At 38.5% G+C, this 24,350-nt stretch overlaps 1 protein-coding gene and 1 long non-coding RNA gene across 3 annotated transcripts; one reads left to right on the top strand and one right to left on the bottom strand.

The window, feature by feature from the left end:
* Positions 1-3,587: 3,587 nt before the first annotated feature.
* LOC125246273 (zinc finger protein 431-like) lies at positions 3,588-15,829 on the top strand. Of its 2 annotated transcripts, XM_048157216.1 has the most exons (7): positions 3,589-8,527; positions 11,648-11,891; positions 12,044-12,139; positions 13,226-13,456; positions 13,534-13,556; positions 13,638-13,756; positions 14,912-15,829. In XM_048157216.1, exons 1-7 carry the CDS (start codon positions 6,945-6,947, stop codon positions 15,406-15,408), a joined length of 2,793 nt encoding a protein of 930 aa, XP_048013173.1. In that variant the 5' UTR covers positions 3,589-6,944; the 3' UTR covers positions 15,409-15,829. The 2 variants fall into 2 exon arrangements, with proteins under 2 accessions (XP_048013180.1, XP_048013173.1); XM_048157223.1 differs by lacking the exon at positions 12,044-12,139 and having other exon boundaries at positions 3,588-8,527.
* A 1,586-nt stretch (positions 15,830-17,415) lies between these two features.
* Positions 17,416-19,756, bottom strand: LOC125248811. The gene is made up of 3 exons (XR_007180388.1): positions 19,414-19,756; positions 19,273-19,310; positions 17,416-18,674 (listed from the first exon to the last, which is right to left on the bottom strand). It is a non-coding gene; the product is annotated as an uncharacterized LOC125248811 (long non-coding RNA).
* Between the last annotated feature and the right edge of the window lie 4,594 nt (positions 19,757-24,350).

Genomic DNA, 24,350 nt, shown 5'->3' with positions numbered 1-24,350 from the left:
TATAGTGATAATAACTGTTACTGAATGTCAAAGTTTGAGATCTGTGAGGAAAATATGATGAATTCATTCAGACCTGAGCGATTTTGTGTTCGTTTGTGTGATTGTTTCATGTTTTATAGTGATAATAACTGTTACTGAATGTCAAAGTTTGAGATCTGTGAGGAAAATATGATGAATTCATTCAGACCTGAGTGATTTTGTGTTCGTTTGTGTTCATGTTTTATAGTGATAATAACTGTTACTGAATGTCAAAGTTTGAGATCTGTGAGGAAAATATGATGAATTCATTCAGACCTGAGCGATTTTGTGTTCGTTTGTGTGATTGTTTCATGTTTTATAGTGATAATAACTGTTACTGAATGTCAAAGTTTGAGATCTGTGAGGAAAATATGATGAATTCATTCAGACCTGAGTGATTTTGTGTTCGTTTGTTTCATGTTTTATAGTGATAATAACTGTTACTGAATGTCAAAGTTTGAGATCTGTGAGGAAAATATGATGAATTCATTCAGACCTGAGTGATTTTGTGTTCGTTTGTGTGAATGTTTCATGTTTTATAGTGATAATAACTGTTACTGAATGTCAAAGTTTGAGATCTGTGAGGAAAATATGATGAATTCATTCAGACCTGAGCGATTTTGTGTTCGTTTGTTGAATGTTTCATGTTTTATAGTGATAATAACTGTTACTGAATGTCAAAGTTTGAGATCTGTGAGGAAAATATGATGAATTCATTCAGACCTGAGCGATTTTGTGTTCGTTTGTGTGATTGTTTCATGTTTTATAGTGATAATAACTGTTACTGAATGTCAAAGTTTGAGATCTGTGAGGAAAATATGATGAATTCATTCAGACCTGAGTGATTTTGTGTTCGTTTGTTTCATGTTTTATAGTGATAATAACTGTTACTGAATGTCAAAGTTTGAGATCTGTGAGGAAAATATGATGAATTCATTCAGACCTGAGTGATTTTGTGTTCGTTTGTTTCATGTTTTATAGTGATAATAACTGTTACTGAATGTCAAAGTTTGAGATCTGTGAGGAAAATATGATGAATTCATTCAGACCTGAGCGATTTTGTGTTCGTTTGTGTGATTGTTTCATGTTTTATAGTGATAATAACTGTTACTGAATGTCAAAGTTTGAGATCTGTGAGGAAAATATGATGAATTCATTCAGATCTGAGCGATTTTGTGTTCGTTTGTGTGATTGTTTCATGTTTTATAGTCATAATAACTGTTACTGAATGTCAAAGTTTGAGATCTGTGAGGGGAATTGATGTGAATCGATCTCAAGTGTTGCTGCTGCCATTTTATTTATATGCTTTTAACATCTTTGGCAGATCAGATGTGTTAGTTACTTTATTCTAAATTATACTGGAACAGATACTGTTGAATACTTTACAATGAGCCTTTAATAAACCACGTAAGACATTTTAAATCAAATCTAATGTAAACATTAGGCTAACTATTGCTTTTTTATGATCATTATCAGTTTCAGTACAGAACTAACATGTTAATGATCTTATTACATTGCAATGAGTTATTAGAAAATCCAACTATGTTAAGATGAACATATTATGATGTAATATTAAGCTGAATGTTGTTAGTGTTTGTTCTAAGACAGTTCTTAGATGTGTTATTTAGCATAAAACTTTTGAAGCCTTTTGTTTTGTGTAAATGTAAGTTGTAATATTGTGTTTATTTTGTGTAGACCTAACCATCTGATTTATCTCATATACTAGGATGCATTTGGTTAAAGTACACATGAAATCAAAATTGACCATATAAGTGAGAGATGGAGAGGAGGAGCGCTAAAATAAAACTCTGCCCTCTATTCAATATCCCGTTTCACTTGGAAATACGTCACAACACTGGAGAAAAGTCGTTTGCAACTTCCGGTTCATGCTGACTTTAAGAATTAACACATTATAAGGCACGCCGGTGACCATCGTAAGCTTCAGCGAGCACAGCTCAAACAGCAATGCAAGATAACTGTGATTGGGACGGTAATATTAAATAACATTATAAAGAGAACAATATAATAAAATTGCTGTGAATTATTAACAGGCGTACACATTCTGACTAGCATGCATCTGAGGCGGTGTTGGTGACGTGTTGACTTGTCGTTATATTTGATTATTAAATTAGTAATTTAATTAATGGGTTAGTTTCTGTCTTTAATTACTCACCCTCATGTCATTGTACACCCGTAAGACCTTCGTTTCTTCAGAACATAAATTAAGATATTTTTGATGAAATTCAATAGTTCAGTGAGGCCTACATTGACAGCAATAACACTCCCTTTTTCAGTGCCCAGAAAGCTACTAAAGATTTAAAACGGTTTATGTGACTACAGTGGTTCAACATAAAGCGATGAGAATGCTTTTTGTGTTTATTCAACAATATCTAGTGATTTCAAAACACTGCTTTATGAAGCTTCGAAGCTTTACGAATCATTTGTTTCGAATCTGTGGTTCTAAGCGCGTATCAAACTGCCAAAGTCACGTGCTATCACTATTGAAGTGTCAAAACACTAATGATGTAACGAAGCCTAATTTACTGATTTTGGTGCTCTGAACCACTTATTTCAAGCAAAAGATTCTTAAAGCTTTGAAGCTTCATGAAGCAGTGTTTTAAAATCGGCCATCACTAGATATTGTTGAAAAGTGTGCCAAAAATAACAACAAAAAGTATTCTCGTTGCTAATATTAAAGTTGAACACATAGACTGTAAAAAAAGATTGACGACGCGACAGCACTTCCTTCCATTGTAATGAACTGAATGTAAAAAGTTCATTGCTGACACGTTACGCAAAAACATCAGTTTTGGAGCCTGGGCATGCGCAGAAGGAATCGTCAGTGGAGCCCGGAGTCGCGGTATCAAACTTCCGCCCAGATGACTGCGTCACTATTGATGTATTTTAAAAGTATTTTTTAAAAAATATACACAATTTAAAATTCTACTTATAACATAATAGGCTATTCTGATTCTTGAGCAATAAGATTTTTGAAACGGCAAATTCAGTAGATAAACTCAATATAATATGCCACTAGAAACAACTCTAAAATGTCAGAAATGGTCCTGCCATTTTAAATAAGGTTAAACTAACGTTTAATGTTTATTCCTAACATTACAGGAGATTGATTGCTGTAATTAGAGTAGGCTATCATTAGTTTTGTCCTGCTAATTATTATTTTATACCCATAAAAATAATTAGTAACTGCCAGATAATGATCACCTGTTTTTTTCCCGACATGGCTAACGTTAGGCGTGTTATCTTAACTAATAACATTTATTAATTAGCTTATAAAGCCCACGTTTAACGTTACCGAAAAAAGTTTAGTGATCCGTCAGATCCTGTAGGTCGGTTAGGACAGTTTACTGATGAACAACTCATTTTGTTGGTGTGAAATAACACAGAAATTGAAAATTTTAGTTGTATATCTTCAATCTCCCCTCGAAGCTCCGACAGTCCTCAGAGAAGCTGTCAATCATGATGACACGCCCCATTTTTGTAGCATCAAATTGCTAGCTAAAATCAAACTTATCACAAAAACAAAAAATTGAAATATATGTCAGCATGATGACAACTACCTTAAATGACCAAACCCATCTTTCGAAGTTTTATTTGAAGCAGAATTTATTTTTATGTTTTGACTCAAGTCCCATTCGTTTGCATAGAGAGGGCGAGGTTTATGACCTGTACTGCATCCAGCCACCAGGACATATGAGACACACCCGGTTAAACCACTGTAGTCACATGAACTTTTTAAATATGTTTTTAGTAGCTTTCTAGGCATTGAAAACAAGTGTTGTTGCTCTCAATGCAGGCCTCACTGAGCCATCAGATTTCATCAAAAATATCTTAATTTGTGTTCCCATGTTGCAAGGGAGCGCCCCCTGCCAAAGCTCTAGAAGAGGCAACTCCCCTGGTGGAATGAGCCCTAATACCCGTTGGCGAAGTGTGACCACGCGCCTATAGGCAAGGGCAATAGCATCTCTCACCCAATGTGACGTGGTCTGTTTCTTGGCGGCCGCACCCCTGTTATGGCCACCATAACAAACAAACAGTTGCTCTGACTTATGCCACTGGCTGGTGCGGTGGACATAAGTCTGAAGAGCATGGACTGGACACAGTCTGTGAAGTCTCTCCTGCTCCGGCGTAGTGAACGACGGAGGGCAGAAGGCTTCAAGAGTGACCGGATGCAAGTTCGAGAAAAGAACCTTAGGCAGATAGTCAGGATGAGGATGCAAAATAGCTTTTACCATTCCTGGGGCAAAGTCTAAGCAGGATGGCACAGTGGAAAGAGCCTGCAGATCCCCAATTCTTTTAAGAGAAGTTATAGCCATAAGAAAAACCATTTTCAGAGTTAACAGCTTGTCAGAAACTGACTCTAACAGTTCAAAGGGGGTCTCAACCAGGCCCTCCAGGACTATTGCTAGGTCCCATGAAGGGATCCTGGTTCTTGAGTGAGGCCTAATCCATATTCCATTCAGCCAACGTGGTGCTATCAGAAAGGGGCAAGCCCCTTGTTGGCAAAATTTGGCTAGAGCTCCTGGGAGCACAGAAACTGGAGGAAACGCATACAGGCACATTCTGGGCCACATATGCGCATCACATCCAGACCCAGGGGAAACTGGGTGACTCGGAAAGAAATAGAGTGAACATTGCACTGCCTGTTGGGGGCGAAGAGGTCCATCTGTTTCATAAAATCTTTACCAGATTTGTCTGATTACCTCAGGTGGAGATTCTACTCCCCCGTTGGTATGCTCTGTCTGGACAGATTTCTGGGGATCACCTTAAGGGACAAGAACTTGTCCTGAGCCTAGAGCAAAATGCGCTGCACTAGCCTGTCTAGACATCGCAAACGCAGTCCACCCTGGCGATTCATATTAGACGCTACCGCATTACGCGCTGCGGCTTCGTTCCCTTTCTATGTGGCTCAGACCCCGGTTCTTCACCTTGGGTCCCACTCTATATGCGTTGATGTTGCAAGATGCCAACAACAGACGCTTCCCGTACGGGCTGGGGAGAGGCCTTAGGTGGCCGTCCAGTCCAAAGGGATATGGTGAGATCATCATCTCGATTAGCACATCAATTGCCTTGAATTGATGGCTGTATTTCTGGCCCTGAAGTACTTCCTCCACCAGTTAAGGGGTTACCATGTCCTAATGCGGGTGGACATTACTGTTTACCATAAACATGGATTTTAGAAAGTGCATGAAGCATTAGCGCGTGACTTACCATAAACATGGATTTTAGAAAGGGCACAAAGCACTCAGCGCATGCCCTTGCCCCTTTTTGCCGTGGGGAACTGCTTAGACAAAACCTCTTGACTCTGAGCCACAACTGAAACGTCTCATATGCAAGAGGCCCATAGGAATCCGTCGAGGACGCTGATGCCATGAGACCTAACATTTCTTGATACTGCAGAACAGTGCAATCTTAGCCTAGCCTGAAATTGTTCAGGGTGGTTAGGATGGACTCGACTCGAGCGGGAGACAATTGTGCCCACATCGTGGTCGAATACCATATGACCCCTAAATATGTCATTCCCTGGGTAGGACAGAGAACGCTTTCTTCTCATTTAGTCTCAACCCTAGAGAAACAAGAAAATGGCTAGTACGACATCTGTGTTGTAACGCCATTGTTTGTGACTGTGCTAGTATTAGCCAGTCGTCCATGTAATTCAAAATGCGAATTGCCTGGAGTCACAATGGAGCCAATGCTGCATCCATGCATTTTGTGTATGTGCGGCGGGGTAATAAGGCTAGGCTGAATGGAAGATGGAAACGAACCTCAGGAACCGCCTGTGTTGTGGCAATATTTCTATGTGAAAATATGCATCCTTGAGATCGATCATGACGGACCAATCATGATGTTGGTTTGTGACACGATCATCTTTATGGTTAACATCTTGAACTTGAGAGCTTTGACTAAATGGTTTAAGCCTCAAAGATCTAAGATTGGATGCAGCCCCTCGTCCTTTAGAAACTAAGAAGTATCTGCTGTAGTAACCTGACTCTCTCTAGAGGGGGAACATGCTCTATGGCCCCCTGTCTTCAGAAGAGATTGCAGTTCTTATGACAGTAAAGTCACTTGCCCTGGCTTCATGGTAGTGGAGACCACGCCATTGAAACGCGGAGGACGATGAATAAATTGGATTCTGTATCCTTCTACTGTCTTTAGAACCCACGCAGAAATCCCTGGCAGTAGTTTCCACGCTGCAAAGTTCTCTGAAATGGGCACTAATTTTGATACTTCGCTTTGAGGGGATGTCGTATGTTCCGTGTCCTGATGTGTTACAGGAATCAACGGAAACCACCAGAGGTGGCGGGGAAGGAGGGTTTATGTGAAGATATTAAGAAGGGGCGAGTTTGGTAGATATTATGAGGCTGCTGAACGTGACGAGCTGGTCCCCAGATTTATGAGGGGAAGCACAACTCGTCACTGCCTGCTTTTGAGCCTTATTAGCAGGTCAGACTCGCTCACGGCACATTCCAATGACGTCATGCAAGGCTATAAATATAGGTCAATTTCATTGACGTTGTTTTACACATATATTCACAGCTGGTCACGACTAAATGCGTTCCCCCAGCGCTGAAAAAAGCACAGCTTAGAGTGTAGCCTTTGAAAGGGAACAACATGAGGGTGAGTAATTAATGACAGAAACTTCATTTTTGGGTGAACTAATCCTTTAAATGGTCAAATCATGACTCAATTTAATATCCTTCTAGCCCTTTATTTAGACTTTCTCGTTTTGAGCAACATTTGCATACTCTGTCATGCTGTTGACTATATGCCACTGCAGTAGATGCATATTGCAGTATTAAGGCTAACGATTAATTGATTAATTTAAACAAGGATCGAAAATGGGGACATGGGAACATCGCGTTGACACCACCTTGAATTGATGCGGGTGACATTGTCCGTTCACTTTTATGACCTTTCTCTTCATATTCCTCCCTGTGAATTGGTTTGATGTACTGAAAATGAAATTCACATTTTTTTTTTTCTTTTCAGTCCTGATGGATGTAAAGGAGGAGAGTGAAGAACTGAGCGAAGTGGAGGAGAAACATGTCAAACCTGGAGAAAAACCTTCGAGCCGCTCAAAGACTAAAAACACATTTTTAGAGAAAAGAAAAGCCAAGAAATCTACAACCTGCACTCAGTGTGGAAAGAGTTTCAAATTCATATGTCATCTTGAGATACACATGAGAATCCACACAGGAGAGAAGCCATTCACATGTAATCAATGCGGAAAGAGCTTCATACAAAAAGCATCTCTTAAACAACACATGGGAATTCACACCGGAGAGAACCCGTACAAGTGTGTTCAGTGTGAAAAAAGTTTCACATACAAAAGTCAACTTGAGATTCACATGAGAGTTCACACTGGAGAGAAGCCTTATGTATGCCATCAATGTGGGAAGAGTTTCAGTCAATCATCACAACTAACGACACACGTGAGAATCCACACTGGAGAAAAGCTATTCGTATGTCATCAGTGTGGGAAGAAATTCATAGCCAAAGAATATCTTAAGCTTCACATGAAGATCCACACTGGAGAGAAGACGTACGCATGCCATGACTGCGGAAGTATATTTCTTAGGGCATCACACCTGAAGAAACACCTGACAGTTCATACGAAGGAGAAACCACATTCATGTTCTGTGTGTGGAAAGAGTTTTTCACAGCTGTGTAGTTTACAAGAGCATGAGAAACTTCATAATGGTGTGAGAGAGTACATGTGCTTTGAGTGTGAGAAGACTTTCACTACAGGAAGCCGTTTAAAACTGCACCAGAGAATTCACACTGGAGAAAAACCTTACAAGTGTTCACACTGTGACAAGAGATTCAGTCAGTTAACAAATCTGAAAAGACATGAGAGGATCCACACCGAAGAGAAACCTTACAAGTGTTCACACTGTGACAAGAGATTCAGTCTGTCAGCACATCTGAAAACACATGAGATGATCCACACTGGAGAAAAACCTTACAAGTGTTCACACTGTGACAAGAGATTCAGGCAGCCATTATCTATGAAAATACATGAGATGATCCACACTGGAGAAAAACCTTACAAGTGTTCACACTGTGACAAGAGATTCAGTTTTTCATCACATCTGAAAACACATGAGATGATCCACACTGGAGAAAAACCTTACAAGTGTTCACACTGTGACAAGAAATTCAGTCGGTCATCATCTCTGAAAACACATGAGAGGGTCCACACTGGAGAAAAACCTCACAAGTGTTCACACTGTGACAAGAGATTCAGTCAGTTAGCAAATCTGAAAACACATGAGAGGATACACACCGGAGAGAAACCTTATAAGTGTTCGCACTGTGACAAGAGATTCAATCAGTCAGAACATTTGAAAACACACGAGAGGGTCCACAGCGGAGAGAACCCACACACGAGTAATCAGTGTGGAAAGAGTTTCTCTTTTAAAAGTCAACTGAAGTCACACATGAAGATCCATGCAGTGGAGAAACCACATCACCACAGTCTGAGATCACGGTAAGTAGTTCATCTTTATGTGCTGAGAAACAAAACCCACTTTTACATCGTCAGGCTGAACAGTTCATAGATTGGTAAGGCTACCAGTTTCTCTGTAGCTGGCTAAGTGATACAGAAAAGCGTTTTGAGTGGCATAAACAAATTAATGATGAAACTAAAATAAATTTGTGATCATTCTCCATAACACTGTAACACTCTAAATTTGGTCACATATATAAATGAAGGGGATCCATTCATCCAAGAGCAGAGAGATATATATTTAAAGAGTAGACTGTCCAATAGGGAGATGGTACGTCATAGGCGGGTGACGTCACTGACCAGGAACTTTAAAGCCCGCCCCAAAAACACTCTCATTCAGCTTCTGTGTCTTCAGAAAACGCTACATCCAGCATGCCCAGGCAGCTCTCGACGGGGCTGCCTGCGTGCACTGTGAGCAGTTACCCATGAAAACGCTGCGCTCCCACCGGGCCCTCTTCGAGCAGAGTGGCTCGGTTCGCGTTCCTCAGGGCTCAGGTCCCGCTTCTGCTGAGGCAGGGCGGCGCCTCATGTCCTGGGGTTCACAAATGGATGTAGCAGTGGGGTTAGAGATGGGCCCAGCCTTATCTCTGCCCTCACCTGCTGCATCCAAAGTGTCTGTCTGGAGTCAGGAAGCACGCGCTGTGGTTTCTTCCGCTCCGGTTGACACAGTCATCGCTGATGGCGTCCAGTTCTGAGGAGCTGGATGTTGTCAGTGTGACAACGGGGACTGAAAATTCACCACTTCACTCTCCCGCGAGCAAGGAGCTCGTGGAGGTGCTTACTCGAGCCGTTGCCAAGCTGAACATTGACTGAGAAGCAAGAGCACTAGACTAGAAGTAAACTTGATGAACGTTATCTACCATCTAGGTCTGCTCATCCTCCACGTCGGGGCTTACTGTTTTTTTTTCAGACCTCCACACTGAGGTGTCGAGGTCGTGGAAGAGACCGGTATCCTTCCGTGTCTACACCCCTCAAACGTCTGCCTACAGTAACGTTACTGTTTTGAGGAGACACGGGTATGGGGTGACGCCAAAAGCGGAAGAGTCGCTTGCGAGCCATCTCTCTCCCCAGGCAGCATCGTCCCTCAAAGCCCCAACATTACCCACTAAGCCCTTGAAAACAACATCAGCGCTAGTGGGTAAAGCGTACTTGGCTGCAGGTCAGGCTGCGGCATGCTTGCATACAGTGAGCATTTTGCAAGCATACCAGGCTGACCTGCTAAAGGACTTGGGTGAGAGTAATGAAGTGGGTGCGGATATGATCCAAGAGTTACGTCAGTCAGCTGACTTAGCCCTCTGTGCCACCAGGCATCTTTGGTTGAATTTGACTGAAATCAAAGACAAAAATAAAACGTTTCTCTTGGACGCCCCACTAAATCCTTCTGGCCTCTTTGGTGATGCTATCACCACCGTCACCAAGGTTCCAGGAGTCTAAGAAACAAGCTGCAGCTTTACAGCAGTTTCTTCCCTGCCGCACCCAAGTCCCTTCGGCTGCTGGGCAGGAGCATCCCAAGGGGATAAAAAGCTCAGGGGGGTGCTCTGCCAACCCCGCCACAATGCCGGGGCGCAGTAGTTCCTTGCGTGTCACCCGAGGGTGGCGTGCTCTCTCTGGTGCAGCCAAGCCAGTTGTTCCCTGCCGGGGCTCCGCTTCAGGGCACTGTACTGGCTGCCCATATTCCACCAGAGGCCAGCCTAGAGAGATTGCTTCCCTTAGTAGATTTTTTGACAGAGTGGAAAGGTCTGTCAAGTATATCTCAGTGGGTCCTGCACACAGTAGAAAAGGGGTATGCGATTCAGTTCGGATCACGCCCACCCCGATTCAACAGGATCCTGCCCACAGTGGTGGGTCAAAAACAGGCTCTGGTGATGGCACAAGAAGTAGAGACTCTCTTGTGAAAGGAGGCTATAGAAAGGAGCAGGGAGTCAGGGTTTTACAGCCGCTATTTCATTGTGCCAAAGAAAGACGGGGGATTGTGTCCGATTTTAGATCTACGTCAGTTAAATCGAACAGTAGCAAAGCTCAAGTTCAAAATGCTGACAATCGAGCCCATCGAAGAGGTGCCAGAAAAGTTTCTCACACTAAAAACAGTGTTTCTGCTCGCTATCACGTCTCTCAAAAGAATTGGAGACATTCAAGCCCTGTCGGTATCTCCATCGTACCTCGAATTTGCGCCTGGAAATGTTAAGGCTTTCCTTCATCCCAGACCAGGATACATTCCTAAAGTTCTCACTTATACTGCTCCTCCATTTACGTCCTCGGACCAGGAGAAGTTAAATCTACTGTGCCTGGTTAGGGCACTGGATGCATATGTCCACAGAGCTGCCATGTGGAGAAAAGCTGATCAGCTTTTTGTATGTTTTGGGGCACCTAGGAAGGGTCTCCCTGCATCCAAGCATAAAATGAGCGAGTGGGTGGTCGAGGCCATCTCACTTGCTTATGAGTCATTTGGACAGCTTTCACCTTTGGCTGTCAGGGCTCATTCGACTAGGAGTATGTCTGCCTCTAAGGCTTTTATTTCAGGGGTTTCCCTGCAGGATGTTTGTGATGCTGCAGGCTGGTCCTCACCACATACATTCATGAGGTTTTATGAGTTAGACCTCGGTTACACTCCAGGGGTGCAGTTGCTACTGTAAGTGGTGCGCTTCGGCTACACATGAACGGTCACTTGATCATATTGTGACGTTGGGATTGTCATTCCCATAGCGATTACGCAGTGCGAGTTCCCTTGAAAGGGAATGTCTCGGTTATGTATTTAACCTTAGTTCCCTGAATAGGGAACGAGATGCTGCGTCGCCTTGCCATACTCCCGGCATTCCCGTAATCGACTTGCTTCAGCATTTCAGAAGCTAAATGAGAGTGTTTTCGGGTAGCCTTTATAGTTCCTGGTCAGTGACGTCACCCGCCTATGACGTACCATCTCCCTATTGGACAGATTTCATATGTGCTTCACGACAACATTACGCAAAGGGGTTCCCATAGCGATTACGCAGCGTATCCTTCCCTATTCAGGGAACTAAGGTTATATACATAACCGAGACATTTCTGTAAAGAGTGTCTTCAGCAGTTCTGGAGAACCAAGATCTTCTCCTGTCCTGTCTGCAGGAGAAGATCCTCGAGAGATAAACCTCCATTTAATCCGGCGTCACAAAACTTGTGTGAGTCGTTCCTGAAGAAGAGAAATGAGAGGTGTTCATCAGGATCTGAGGAGATCTGCAGTTTACACAATGAGAAACTCATACTCTTCTGTCTGGAGGACAAACAGCCTGTGTGTTTAGTGTGCAGAGATTCTCAGAAACATGACAATCATAAATTCAGACCCATCAGGGAAGTGGTTTCATCACATAAGGTAAGAAAAATGACTCTTGTTTCACATGTCAAATAAAAATTAGTCATAAAGGGGGCTTTCGCATCAAAGGAACGTTTTCATAGTTCACTGTATTGTCTTCTTTTTTCTCTTCACTGTAATCTGGTGTTTTATGTATTTTTGCTCAATTCTAGGAGGAGCTCAATACAACACTGGAGTCCTTACAAGAGAAACTTCAACACAATGAAGAAATGAAAGGAGAGTTTGAGGAAACAGTTCAACACATCAAGGTGAGGAAACAGAATCAGTCATTTTCATTACAGCTGTAGGATCACTATATACAGTTATGATCTGATATGTTTAATATAATGGATTCCAGTTATTTCTGTAAATGACGAGCATCAATCTGCTTCTGGATCCGTTATATGTCGGTATCTGAGTTTATCTGTGATATTAATGATGTGAAGTGTTGATGTGAAGTGATGGTTGGTAATTTCTCGTCGCATCCAGAACATCTTACTAGTGGGGCTCCCCGGGGGTCCATTTTGGGCCCTATTTTGTTTTTAATATATATGCTCTCATTGGGATTAATTAAAAAAAAAAATGGTATCTCTTATCACTTATATGAAACATTAGAAAAAGTCATCCATGCTTTTATCTTCTAAACTAGAATGACTTAGAAAAAGTCATCCGTGCTTTTATCTTCTCCTGGATAGTTTACTGTAATGTTATTTATTCTGGAACCTGTCAGACTTATGTTGCACATCTCCAACTTGTACAAAATGCCGCGGCTAGAATGCTTATGAAGGCTAAGAAGACGGATCACATTACTCCGCTGTTGTCTTCATTAGGCTGGTTACCAGTGTATTACAGGATCCAATTCAAGGTCTTGACATATGTTTTTAAGGCATTACATGGAATGGCACCAGAATATTTGGTGGAGCTCATTAAGCCATATAAATCACATTCAATGTTGAGATCCTCAAACAAACTTTTATTAGTGATCCCAAGAGTACGTCTTAAATCCAAGATTTTGCTGTCACTGCTCCAAGATTATGGAATAAGCTTTCCTTCGAGGTTAGATCGTCCCCTACATTAGGTATCTTCAAGAGTTGTTTAAAATTACATCTGCTTTCTCTGGCAATTTTACTTTACACAGGAGTATTTATTATTGATGAGGACTATTATTGATGATGATGATGTTTTGTTGTTGTGTGTTTGTTTTTTTTTGTTTTTTTTGTATTTTAATTATTGATTTTGCTTACAAAGTACAGCACTTTGGAGCTCCAGAGTAGCCTGGAAAGTGCTCTATAAATAGATACAAATACAGATGTGTGTTGATTGAGATGATTGAAGTGAATGTGATCTGATTTCAGTCTCAAGCTGAGCACACAGAGCGCCAGATTAAACAGCAGTTTGAGAAGCTTCATCAGTTTCTCAGAGATGAAGAAGAAGCTACAATCACTGCTCTGAGGGAGGAAGAGGAGCAGAAGAAGCAGATGATGAAGGAGAAGCTGGAGGAGATGAACAGACACATCTCAGCTCTTTCACACACAATCAAAGACATGGAGGAGATGATGAAAGCCAATGACGTCTGCTTTCTGAAGGTCTGATTTCAGATCATTGGTTGATCATTGGTTCATTGATTGAGTTCTTGATGATAAATGGTGTGTTTGTTCTGCAGGAGTTTCCAGTCTCAATGGAAAGGTGAGTGATCTGCTCCTGTCTCTGGTCTCTCTGGTTCTGATCCAAAGCCACTGCAGTTCTGACTCCTGAATGTTCTTCCAGAGTCCAGAGCTCACAGCCGGATCCACAGATGGCTTCTGGAGCTTTGATTCATGTGCCACGTTACTTGGGCAACCTGCCGTTCAGAGTCTGGAAGAAGATGCAGGACATCGTCCAAAACAGTGAGTCTGACTGCAGAAGATCTGAGCTGGAAATGAGGGATGGGTGGAGAGTTAAAGGCGCTTCATGACACAAACTGATAGACATGTTAAAAGGCATCTTCTCCATGTTAATCTGAGTTATTATCCTAACCAGCCACAACGGCAACAATTCTAGTTTAGAAATCGTTTCTATTTCTCTGCGACGTTGCGGAAAAGCAACACTAGGTATGCTGGGATAAGGCAATTATAATAAAAGGTACTGTTTATTTGATTTATTCAATGTTAAAAGTGTCTAATGTGAGTTTAAATATCAGCCGGTAACACTTCAGTATAGGGAACAAGTATTCACTATTAATTATAACTTTTTCCTCAAACGCCTAATTTACTGCTTACTAATAGTTAGTAAGTTGTTAAGTTTAGGTATTGGGTAGGATTAGGAATGTGGAATAAGGTTGTTTAGAATAAGGAATTAATATGTACTTAATTACTAATAAACAGGCAATATTCTAGTAATATGTAGGCTAATAAGCAACTAGTTAAAAGACCCGAAAATAAAGTGTTACCTATCATTCTGTGTTCCCAGCTTCTCTGTAATGAAAACAACACTGGCTAATTCACATCAGATCTCCTTTTCACCATTTATATGCTACCAATTGGACACATTTTCAAACGTTATGGGTTTAACTTTCACTGTTAAGCTGATGACATTCAGATTTATTTTAGCATACCTCCCACCTCTGTATTTCCACCACCTACATTAACAACCTGTATCAAGGAATTCAAGCATTGGCTTGAGGCAAATTTCCTTAAATTTAACTCAAATAAAACCAAGGTAATATTGATCGGCTCTAAAACCATTGTTTCTGAATTCTCTGGTCAACATAAACATTTGGATGGTGACATGATAATGCCCTCTACAACTGTTCGCAATCTTGGTGTTCTCATTGATTGCACTCTTTCATTTAATGGCCACATTAGTAAAGTGGTAAAGACAGCTTTTTTTCACCTACGCTGTAACACCAGTTAAAATAAAACAGCCAGAGTCACACAAAATCTGAGGGGGACAACCCCCATTTGCTCAATACTTTTTTCCTTTGCAATAATTTTTTTTGCAAAGGGATGTGGCATTATATTGATTCCATATAATAAAATCATCTGTTGATTGTGTCTCATCAGCTCCTGTGATTCTTGATCCAAATACTGCGAATCTACGCCTCGTCCTGTCTGATGATCTGACCAGTGTGAGATACAGCAGGAACGATCAACCTCTTCCTGATAATCCAGAGAGATTCGACCGTTATCCCTGTGTTCTGGGTTCAGAGGGGTTTAACTCAGGAACACACTGCTGGGATATAGAGGTTAAAGAGAGTTCAGACTGGATTCTTGGAGTAACTACAGCATCAAACCAGAGGAAGGGATGTGATTTCTTCAACACTGATGTTTGGAGTGTGGATTATGATGTGGAAGGACTGGATGAACCATGTGGTTTTCCTGTTAAACAGAAGCTTGATCGTGTGAGAGTGAATCTGGACTATGATGGAGGAACGGTGTCATTTTCTGATCCTGTAACTAACACACATCTACACACATTCACAACCACCTTCACTGACACACTCTTTCCATTCTTCAGTTGTTCTCACTCTCTGAGGATCTTAGCGGTCAATAGTCAGTAAACGTTACTCCTGTAAGTCTGGATCTTCCTGCTTTCATCATGTTTCTGATATTGCCATCAATCTGAATGTCAGTACGGTGGCCGTGATGATCACATGACTGATTTCCAGCACTACAGCAACACTGTAGTAGCGCCCCCTACCGTACAACAGTGAAAACATGGATTACAATTCTGACAATGGCAAGGAAAGTGTTAAGTAGATTTGATGCAAATTCATATGCACTCTACCAGTAAACTACACAAAAACTCACATTCATTTTTAAATATTCTGCATTAAATGTTCTTTAGGGTCTTTTTGACCCCAAATTATGTTTGCTAAAATAATAATAATAAAAAAAAAGTTATCTTTGTTGAAATGGTATGATACTTTTTTTATGGTGGATAACACTTTCTAAATCTACAAATAAAAAAATGGAATATCATCTTGTTTTTATTTCAGTGTGAAAAAAAAAAAGGTTACACTCAGGGTCTTTGGGGTCTCCAGAGCATTCATTGTCAATGATATCGTCACTCGGTGGGTAAATTAACCTGGACTCGGAGTGTGCGCTCGGAGAAGACAACTCACTCAAAAGTATACGAGAAGAAGGGATGAGGTGACGTCTGTAGGGACAGCGGGACAAGTTCTAAATCAACACAAAATTATGGTAAGGCAAAAGGTCTAAGCCACCAGAGGCCGATTTAAGTAACGTAAATAAATAAAAGGAAGAGGGGAAAACATGCAAAAGATAAAGGCTTACTCATATCGTAATAATAATAGTAGGCAAATAATAAAACATGGCCTATCACTTATGTTATGTTGCTTGCTATGCTATTACACATTGGCCAACAATATTCATTTTTCTGTCCAACTAGCTTAACCAGACAGTAAAATGTGATTTTGAAACATGTAACTTTTTTTAAACAAACGTAATAGCCTACTTTAATATTTTACTGTAAAATTGTGCAATTTTGTAGGATTTATGGTATTTTGTTTTTTTTATTTGCCCCAATTTGTAATAATTTAAATATATACATTTATTTATAATAGCAAAATTTTATGTTAAATTCACTTTAATAAAGATCTACATTTCTAAATTTCATTCAAAGTGATAGACATGAAAAATGTGCCTGGGTTTAGTGGACGATTACTGCCATCTATTGGAAAGCAAACACTTAATTAAATTAAAATTAAAATAACATGAATTTTTAACTGCAGCCACTAGATGGCTAGAGAATTAATCAATGGTTCACATTATAAAATCATTATTATAACTATAAAAATAACTATATATCAAATTTTAGCATTTTTTGTACTATCATGGGTATTTGAAGATATTTTTGAAAAATACAATTATTTACAAGGCTGTAGAGAACAGTGCACTATTGCAGACTTATATACTGAGGTTTTAATTACATTATTTTAATATAGTCAGTCGTGAATTAAAGTGGGCCGGTCTAAGGCATGAAACTCCAGGGCTGAAAATGAGTCCCAATCCGGCCCTGGATAGTTTCAATAATTTTAATATTTTCTGGTATATCTAAGTTAAGTTCCCCAGGAGCTCTGTTGACATAGACTTAGCTAACGTTAGCTACAGCTTGATGAATGGAGTCATTGAACACAGCAGGAGAGAACGCAACGTTAGCCAGCTAGCTAAAGCTCTGGTGGAAAATTATTAATAATTATATTAATAATTTACTTACTTTATAAATGATCTTATGAACCACTGACAACTCCTAAATAACTGGTTTGTGAATAATGCAATACATAACTTAGAAATGATAAATTGATCATTAATAAAGTATGAAAATACAATTAATAAACACATTATAGGTATGCTTATAAATCAAGAACAAAACATTTACAGCTGTATTTATAAACTAATTACTAATGTCTCTTACCCATAAATATAGAGTTATGAACACAAAGGATTAAAAGTCATATAAAAGACATTAAGAAATGTACTAAAACATCTAAAAAAATTAAAAATGAAGAATAGGGAAAAAAAAGTCTAAGGAGAGACTGAAAAAATGAGAAAATGAAACTAGATCTAGATCATTTAATAACTGTATAGAAACTAATTACTAATTCAGAAATGAAACTTTTAGAAAAAAATATATATAAATAATAAATAATAGCTGCTTAGAAAAAAATGATAAAGAAATAAAAGTACAAAAATAAAACTATTAGATGAACATTTTATCAGATTAGTGACAATAAGAATGAAATATGTATTTTTTTCGATTAAAAGGTATATCAATAAATGTATGTAATATGTCAGAGTTGTTTGTACAAAAAAAGTACAATAAAAAATAGAACTAATCAAAAGGGTCATTATAAAGTGATATAAGACTGAAAATAAGCGAGAAAGCATTATTGTTTTGTGAAGCTATTTAGTAAAAAGAAAACAGGGTTGTCTTAGGAAGTGCAATGAGTGTTTTAGAAAATAATTAAAAGTGGCGTAATGACTTACAATAGGATAAATGTACTGAAAATTAAAACTTAAATAAAATATAAGCTATATAAAATTAACTCGAAACAAATCAAACATTTTGGAAATGTAAATATAAACTTAAGAAATTTAATAAAAATAAAGATAAAGGATAAAACTTGTTACATTAGACATATTAAGAGAAAGAATGAAAATAGACTAAATATGACAGCGCAGGTGATAAACAGATTAGGTGTAGTGGATGTGAGTTATGCATCTTAAATGAATGCGATGTTAAATGTTTATTTGATAAAAAGAAAACTGTTAAATGTTTAAAATGTTCATTATAGTTAAAATGAATAGGGGCAAGTGCTAGTTAGTAAATAAAAAATTACGGTTACAATAACGTGTTTCTTTAGGAAAAGTTAAAGGGGGAGGTGTCATCGAGATTAGATAATTACATATGGTGATTGACAACCTATCAGAGAGTAAGAGGGGGCGGGACTTGAAGCCAGTAGCCAGAGACATGGGGTTTGAGACTGTGTCTGTTGCACTCGGTTAAATAAATAAGTTCTTAGCAACAAAGCCGCTGTAAGTGAGACTTAATTTGCGATTAATTACAAGACTGTTTTTGTCCACACACTCATTAAGAAAAATGTCCATATCATCCTTAATTTGTAAGCAAAACACTAAAGGCTCTTTGGCCAGTTGTGTGTCATCATCCGTTTCAGCCTGTGAAAGTTGAAGAAGGGCTTGTTCCTGGTCTTCCTCTTTCAATATCAGAAAGCACAGCTCTTCCACTAAACCCTTGAAGACGTTTGGTTGTTGTGCAGCGCAGAGATCATGTGATCCACGGCTCCTTCATGAGAGAAGGGTACAAACAAATGGGATGAAATGTTAGAGGTGTACTTAACAATACGTTTTTCTCATGTTTATATATTGAAGACACTGTGCATTGAATATAAATAGAAAATTCAGCATTGAAAAGAATAAAACAACAAATGCTGACAGAAAATGCAACAGTTGCAGTGCAGAAAATACTATTTAATTCTTTTATAGTCTGAAATGTCCATTCAAGACAAACTTGATGGTGAAGTTGACTGTATGTAATGAGGATGTGCAATGCCTGAGCATTTATGTAAACATATTGTGTGCTTTGTTCATCCAATCAGTGACACTGACACTGCAAATATGCAAATAAGGATGTTAACCAGGGTTTAGTGATGTACAGTGTGAAACGCTGCGTATGAATACTTAGAATTAATTGTTAACCTCAGGTAAATGATGATCAGTGTGAAACATGAATCAAGATATCCCAGGATTCTGTTTACCTGGGGTTAACAATCACCCTGGGTTAACTATTTCAAGTATGAAAAGCCCTCATATATGTTTCATTCTAATGAAAAGAGAAGTTCATACATTTTTAAAAACTTTTAACCTTTCCTTCTTTTTCTTACCATTAACATGAAGATCCCACACAGCCGGTCAACTGTTTCTAAAACAATACAATATTATTAAGCTATTCCTGAAATGATGTGACAGATATAACAACACACCATCTGCAGCTTATGTGTTTATGAAAGTCTTATGAAACTAACCTTGTTTTTGATCAGCTTCCACTGTCCTGGGTTGATTCTGCTTGTCAATTTACTGCATTGCAAAATCAAAACAGAAAAACTTAAATATTTAACCATAAAAATTGCATAAAAGAAACAAGTTTCGTTCTTCTAAAGTCAAAATTACTACTTACTGCATTGCAAAAACAACATTTTAAATTCAGAATACAAAAGAAACGTCCATACCTCCATGAACAAACTTCGGTAAAGTTGGTTTTATATGCGCACATTCGGTCTTCTGATAAATTCAGACTTTCCAATAAATGTGCAATAAATTAATGTTTGCGAATTTTAAGCAGAGACATGATATTGACAACCAACGATTGTCAACTTACAACATTTTTCACAGTCGATCAAAATAGGCAAGTGTTGATTTAATGGCATATTTACTTGTGAATGTCCACTGAATGTCCAATGTAGTGTGATTAACAAGGCTATTGAATACGGATGTCCGAATGTGCCAATATAAAACCAACTTTACCCAAGTCATGAACAACAGCCTTTTTGAAGTGAATTTGAAGGTGTTCATTCAACCCGTGCCGTCTGGTCGGTTTAAGAGCACTGGACAGTGGAAAATGTTGCAGCACGTTTTGCATCGCTGTAAATGAAGTAAAGCGGAGCATCTTCCAACACTAATATGCCTCTAAAATCCACAAAAACATTGATCAGTAATGAAAAATGTAACCAATGAAATAAAATACAGCACCAACAACAAAAATCACAAACCATGAATATGTAAACACCCAGGTGAAAAAATACTATAGTGTTTTTGAACCATACTGTAGTACATTTTTGTATACTGTATATATTATAGTATTTACAACACTAATGAATGCTACAGAATACTATAGTATTAACTATAGTGAACTGATAAACTGTTATAAATACTGTAGTATACTTTAGTTTTTACTACAGTAAACTGTAGTGTATATTGTAATATAATATACCCTAAAATTGTAGAAAGCTTAGTACAATATTGGGTAATTTGTTTATATTATTATAGTTGTTATATTATCACAGCTACTATAGAATTACCACAATACATTAATTCAAGTACTTATAGTACTATAGTATGGTTCAAAAACACTATAGTATTTACTAAATTACTATAGTATTTTTTTCACCTGGGCGCAAGCAACGTGAGACGATTTGTAAAATATCAAAAGACGTGATAAAGTGACTTTGAAGCCCATTTACAAAATATTTATGTCATGTTAAGTGTTAACGATCGAATAAGTACACAACACATAAACGTGATCGATTAAAAACACAACACAAAGAAACTTTTTACCTCTTCTTCCGCCATGATTGTTTGCTTGTTTGTCGCTAACTCCGCCCACATCTGACGTTGACTGTTACTCCGCCCACTTCCGGCCTCAGGCTGTTAGTCTGGCGCTGTCGTCCTCAGACTGTCATGACGTATGGTTCTGCAGTTGGTGATCTTTGGCGGCTGATGACGTCACAGCTCGCGCGTTTTCCCCTCACTCAGTTTCAGCGTCGAGTCTTCTGAGGAGAGTCGAGCAGTTCACGGTATTTCTCATATTTACACGATCATCAAACACACTTTACACAGTTTGATCAAGCGACAGGCTCATTTCTGTGTTGTTTTCATCGAGCACAGCGATACTTGTGCGTCTTTTCTGTCGTCTTCCTGCTGAAATAAACATTTAGTGCAGCATGTGAGGAAAATATGATGAATTCATTCAGACCTGAGCGATTTTGTGTTCGTTTGTGTGATTGTTTCATGTTTTATAGTGATAATAACTGTTACTGAATGTCAAAGTTTGAGATCTGTGAGGAAAATATGATGAATTCATTCAGACCTGAGCGATTTTGTGTTCGTTTGTGTGATTGTTTCATGTTTTATAGTGATAATAACTGTTACTGAATGTCAAAGTTTGAGATCTGTGAGGAAAATATGATGAATTCATTCAGACCTGAGTGATTTTGTGTTCGTTTGTGTGATTGTTTCGTGTTTTATAGTGATAATAACTGTTACTGAATGTCAAAGTTTGAGATCTGTGAGGAAAATATGATGAATTCATTCAGACCTGAGTGATTTTGTGTTCGTTTGTGTGATTGTTTCATGTTTTATAGTGATAATAACAGTTACTGAATGTCAAAGTTTGAGATCTGTGAGGAAAATATGATGAATTCATTCAGTCCTGAGCGATTTTGTGTTCGTTTGTGTGATTGTTTCATGTTTTATAGTGATAATAACTGTTACTGAATGTCAAAGTTTGAGATCTGTGAGGAAAATATGATGAATTCATTCAGACCTGAGCGATTTTGTGTTGGTTTGTGTGATTGCTTCATGTTTTATAGTGATAATAACTGTTACTGAATGTCAAAGTTTGAGATCTGTGAGGAAAATATGATGAATTCATTCAGACCTGAGCGATTTTGTGTTCGTTTGTGTGATTGTTTCATGTTTTATAGTGATAATAACTGTTACTGAATGTCAAAGTTTGAGATCTGTGAGGAAAATATGATGAATTCATTCAGACCTGAGCGATTTTGTGTTGGTTTGTGTGATTGTTTCATGTTTTATAGTGATAATAACTGTTACTGAATGTCAAAGTTTGAGATCTGTGAGGAAAATGTTGAATTCATTCAGACCTGAGCGATTTTGTGTTGGTTTGTGTGATTGTTTCATGTTTTATAGTGATAATAACAGTTACTGAATGTCAAAGTTTGAGATCTGTGAGGAAAATATGATGAATTCATTCAGACCTGAGCGATTTTGTGTTGGTTTGTGTGATTGTTTCATGTTTTATAGTGATAATAACTGTTACTGAATGTCAAAGTTTGAGATCTGTGAGGAAAATATGATGAATTCATTCAGACCTGAGCGATTTTGTGTTGGTTTGTGTGATTGTTTCATGTTTTATAGTGATAATAACTGTTACTGAATGTCAAAGTTTGAGATCTGTGAGGAAAATATGATGAATTCATTCAGACCTGAGCGATTTTGTGTTCGTTTGTGTGATTGTTTCATGTTTTATAGTGATAATAACTGTTACTGAATGTCAAAGTTTGAGATCTGTGAGGAAAATATGATGAATTCATTCAGACCTGAGCGATTTTGTGTTGGTTTGTGTGATTGTTTCATGTTTTATAGTGATAATAACTGTTACTGAATGTCAAAGTTTGAGATCTGTGAGGAAAATGTTGAATTCATTCAGACCTGAGCGATTTTGTGTTCGTTTGTGTGATTGTTTCATGTTTTATAGTGATAATAACTGTTACTGAATGTCAAAGTTTGAGATCTGTGAGGAAAATGTTGAATTCATTCAGACCTGAGCGATTTTGTGTTCGTTTGTGTGATTGTTTCATGTTTTATAGTAATAATAACTGTTACTGAATGTCAAAGTTTGAGATCTGTGAGGAAAATATGATGAATTCATTCAGACCTGAGCGATTTTGTGTTCGTTTGTGTGATTGTTTCATGTTTTATAGTGATAATAACTGTTACTGAATGTCAAAGTTTGAGATCTGTGAGGAAAATATGATGAATTCATTCAGACCTGAGCGATTTTGTGTTGGTTTGTGTGATGTTTCAATGTTTTATAGTGAGAACTGATACTGAATGTCAGGGAATAAGTCAGTTTGAGGGTGTTTTCACACCTATGGATCCCTTGTTTTGTTCCGAAAGGGGACTAAATTTGTTACAATGTTGCATTTTCTTCTTGGTTCGGTTCGCTTTCACATGGCAACATTTCAAAACGTACCAAAATGCATTTAGGCAAGTCACATGCGAGTACATCTATTGGTCAGAGTTTTCTCTGCGTCATCCATCAAAATAATGGCTGCGTCCGTAAACTGGAAAATGCTGCCTTCTGAGGACACATTTCAAGGTAGGTAGGCATCAAGGCATGTCCGAATCCAATGTTAGCTTCACTTCCTGTTTCATGAGATACCTTCCTCAGATCGATTTCTGAAGGAAGCATAGATGTATCCTTAGCTGCCTTTGATATCCCACAATCCTGTGCTTTCCATTCTGTGACAGTTGAGCTAGAAAAATAAAGATGGCATCCGAAAGTTGCGTTTGCTGCTCAGTTTGTGTATAAATGTACGATTTTGGCCAACATATTTCAATTTTGATATCTTTTCTATCAAGAAATTACTACTGTAGTAATTAAATATTTGTGTAGTTCTCACCAAAGCTCGCGCTATATTTCTGTAGTAGATCATTAAACTGTTACGCTGCCTCAGAAGTCTGTCCGAAATCAGTTTCGTGAGGTGCCTTCATGAACAAACACTGCCGTACAAGTCATTCTCTTATAAGACAGCGAGGCAGCAAGACAGCTGCCTAGGTTTTCGGACGCAGCCATTGATTGACAAGTTTGCTTCATGAGCTTATTGTGGCTTTAATTGTAACTGTCGAGACACACGCAAACAGATTATTAAATGTGTAATTTAATTAATGGGTTAGTTTCTATCTTTAATTATTCACCCTCATGTCATTGTACACCCGTAAGACCTTTGTTCATCTTGAGAACATAAATTATGCTATTTTTGATAAAATCCTGTGGCTCACTGAGGCCTGCATTGAGAGCAATAACACTCCCTTTTTCAGTGCCCAGAAAGCTACTAAAGATTTAAAACGGTTTATGTGACTACAGTGGTTCAACATAAAGCGATGAGAATGCTTTTTGTGCTGCAAAATACGACTTTATTCAACAATATCTAGTGATTTCAAAACACTGCTTTATGAAGCTTCGAAGCTTTACGAATCTTTTGTTTTGAATCAGTTGTTCAGAGCGCGTATCAAACTGCGTGAACTATTGAAGTTTCAAAACGCTAATGATGTAACGAAGCCTCATTTACTGAAATAACGGGATTTTGGTGCTCTAAACCACTTATTTCAAATAAAAGATTCTTAAAGCTTTGAAGCTTCATGAAGCAGTGTTTAAAAA

This window comes from Megalobrama amblycephala, linkage group LG1, assembly GCF_018812025.1.
Source record: "Megalobrama amblycephala isolate DHTTF-2021 linkage group LG1, ASM1881202v1, whole genome shotgun sequence".
In the NCBI taxonomy this organism is placed as follows: domain Eukaryota; kingdom Metazoa; phylum Chordata; class Actinopteri; order Cypriniformes; family Xenocyprididae; genus Megalobrama; species Megalobrama amblycephala.
This window is presented reverse-complemented; position numbering and strand designations above follow the sequence as displayed.

Bases quoted from the DNA above. Each gene is read 5' to 3' on its own strand.
- LOC125246273 (XM_048157216.1), top strand. From the start codon at position 6,945: ATGACCTTTCTCTTCATATTCCTCCCTGTGAATTGGTTTGATGTACTG. The intron at 11,892-12,043 runs GTAAGAAAAATG...GCTCAATTCTAG, and splicing joins AAGTGGTTTCATCACATAAG to GAGGAGCTCAATACAACACT. The intron at 13,457-13,533 runs GTCTGATTTCAG...TTTGTTCTGCAG, and splicing joins ATGACGTCTGCTTTCTGAAG to GAGTTTCCAGTCTCAATGGA.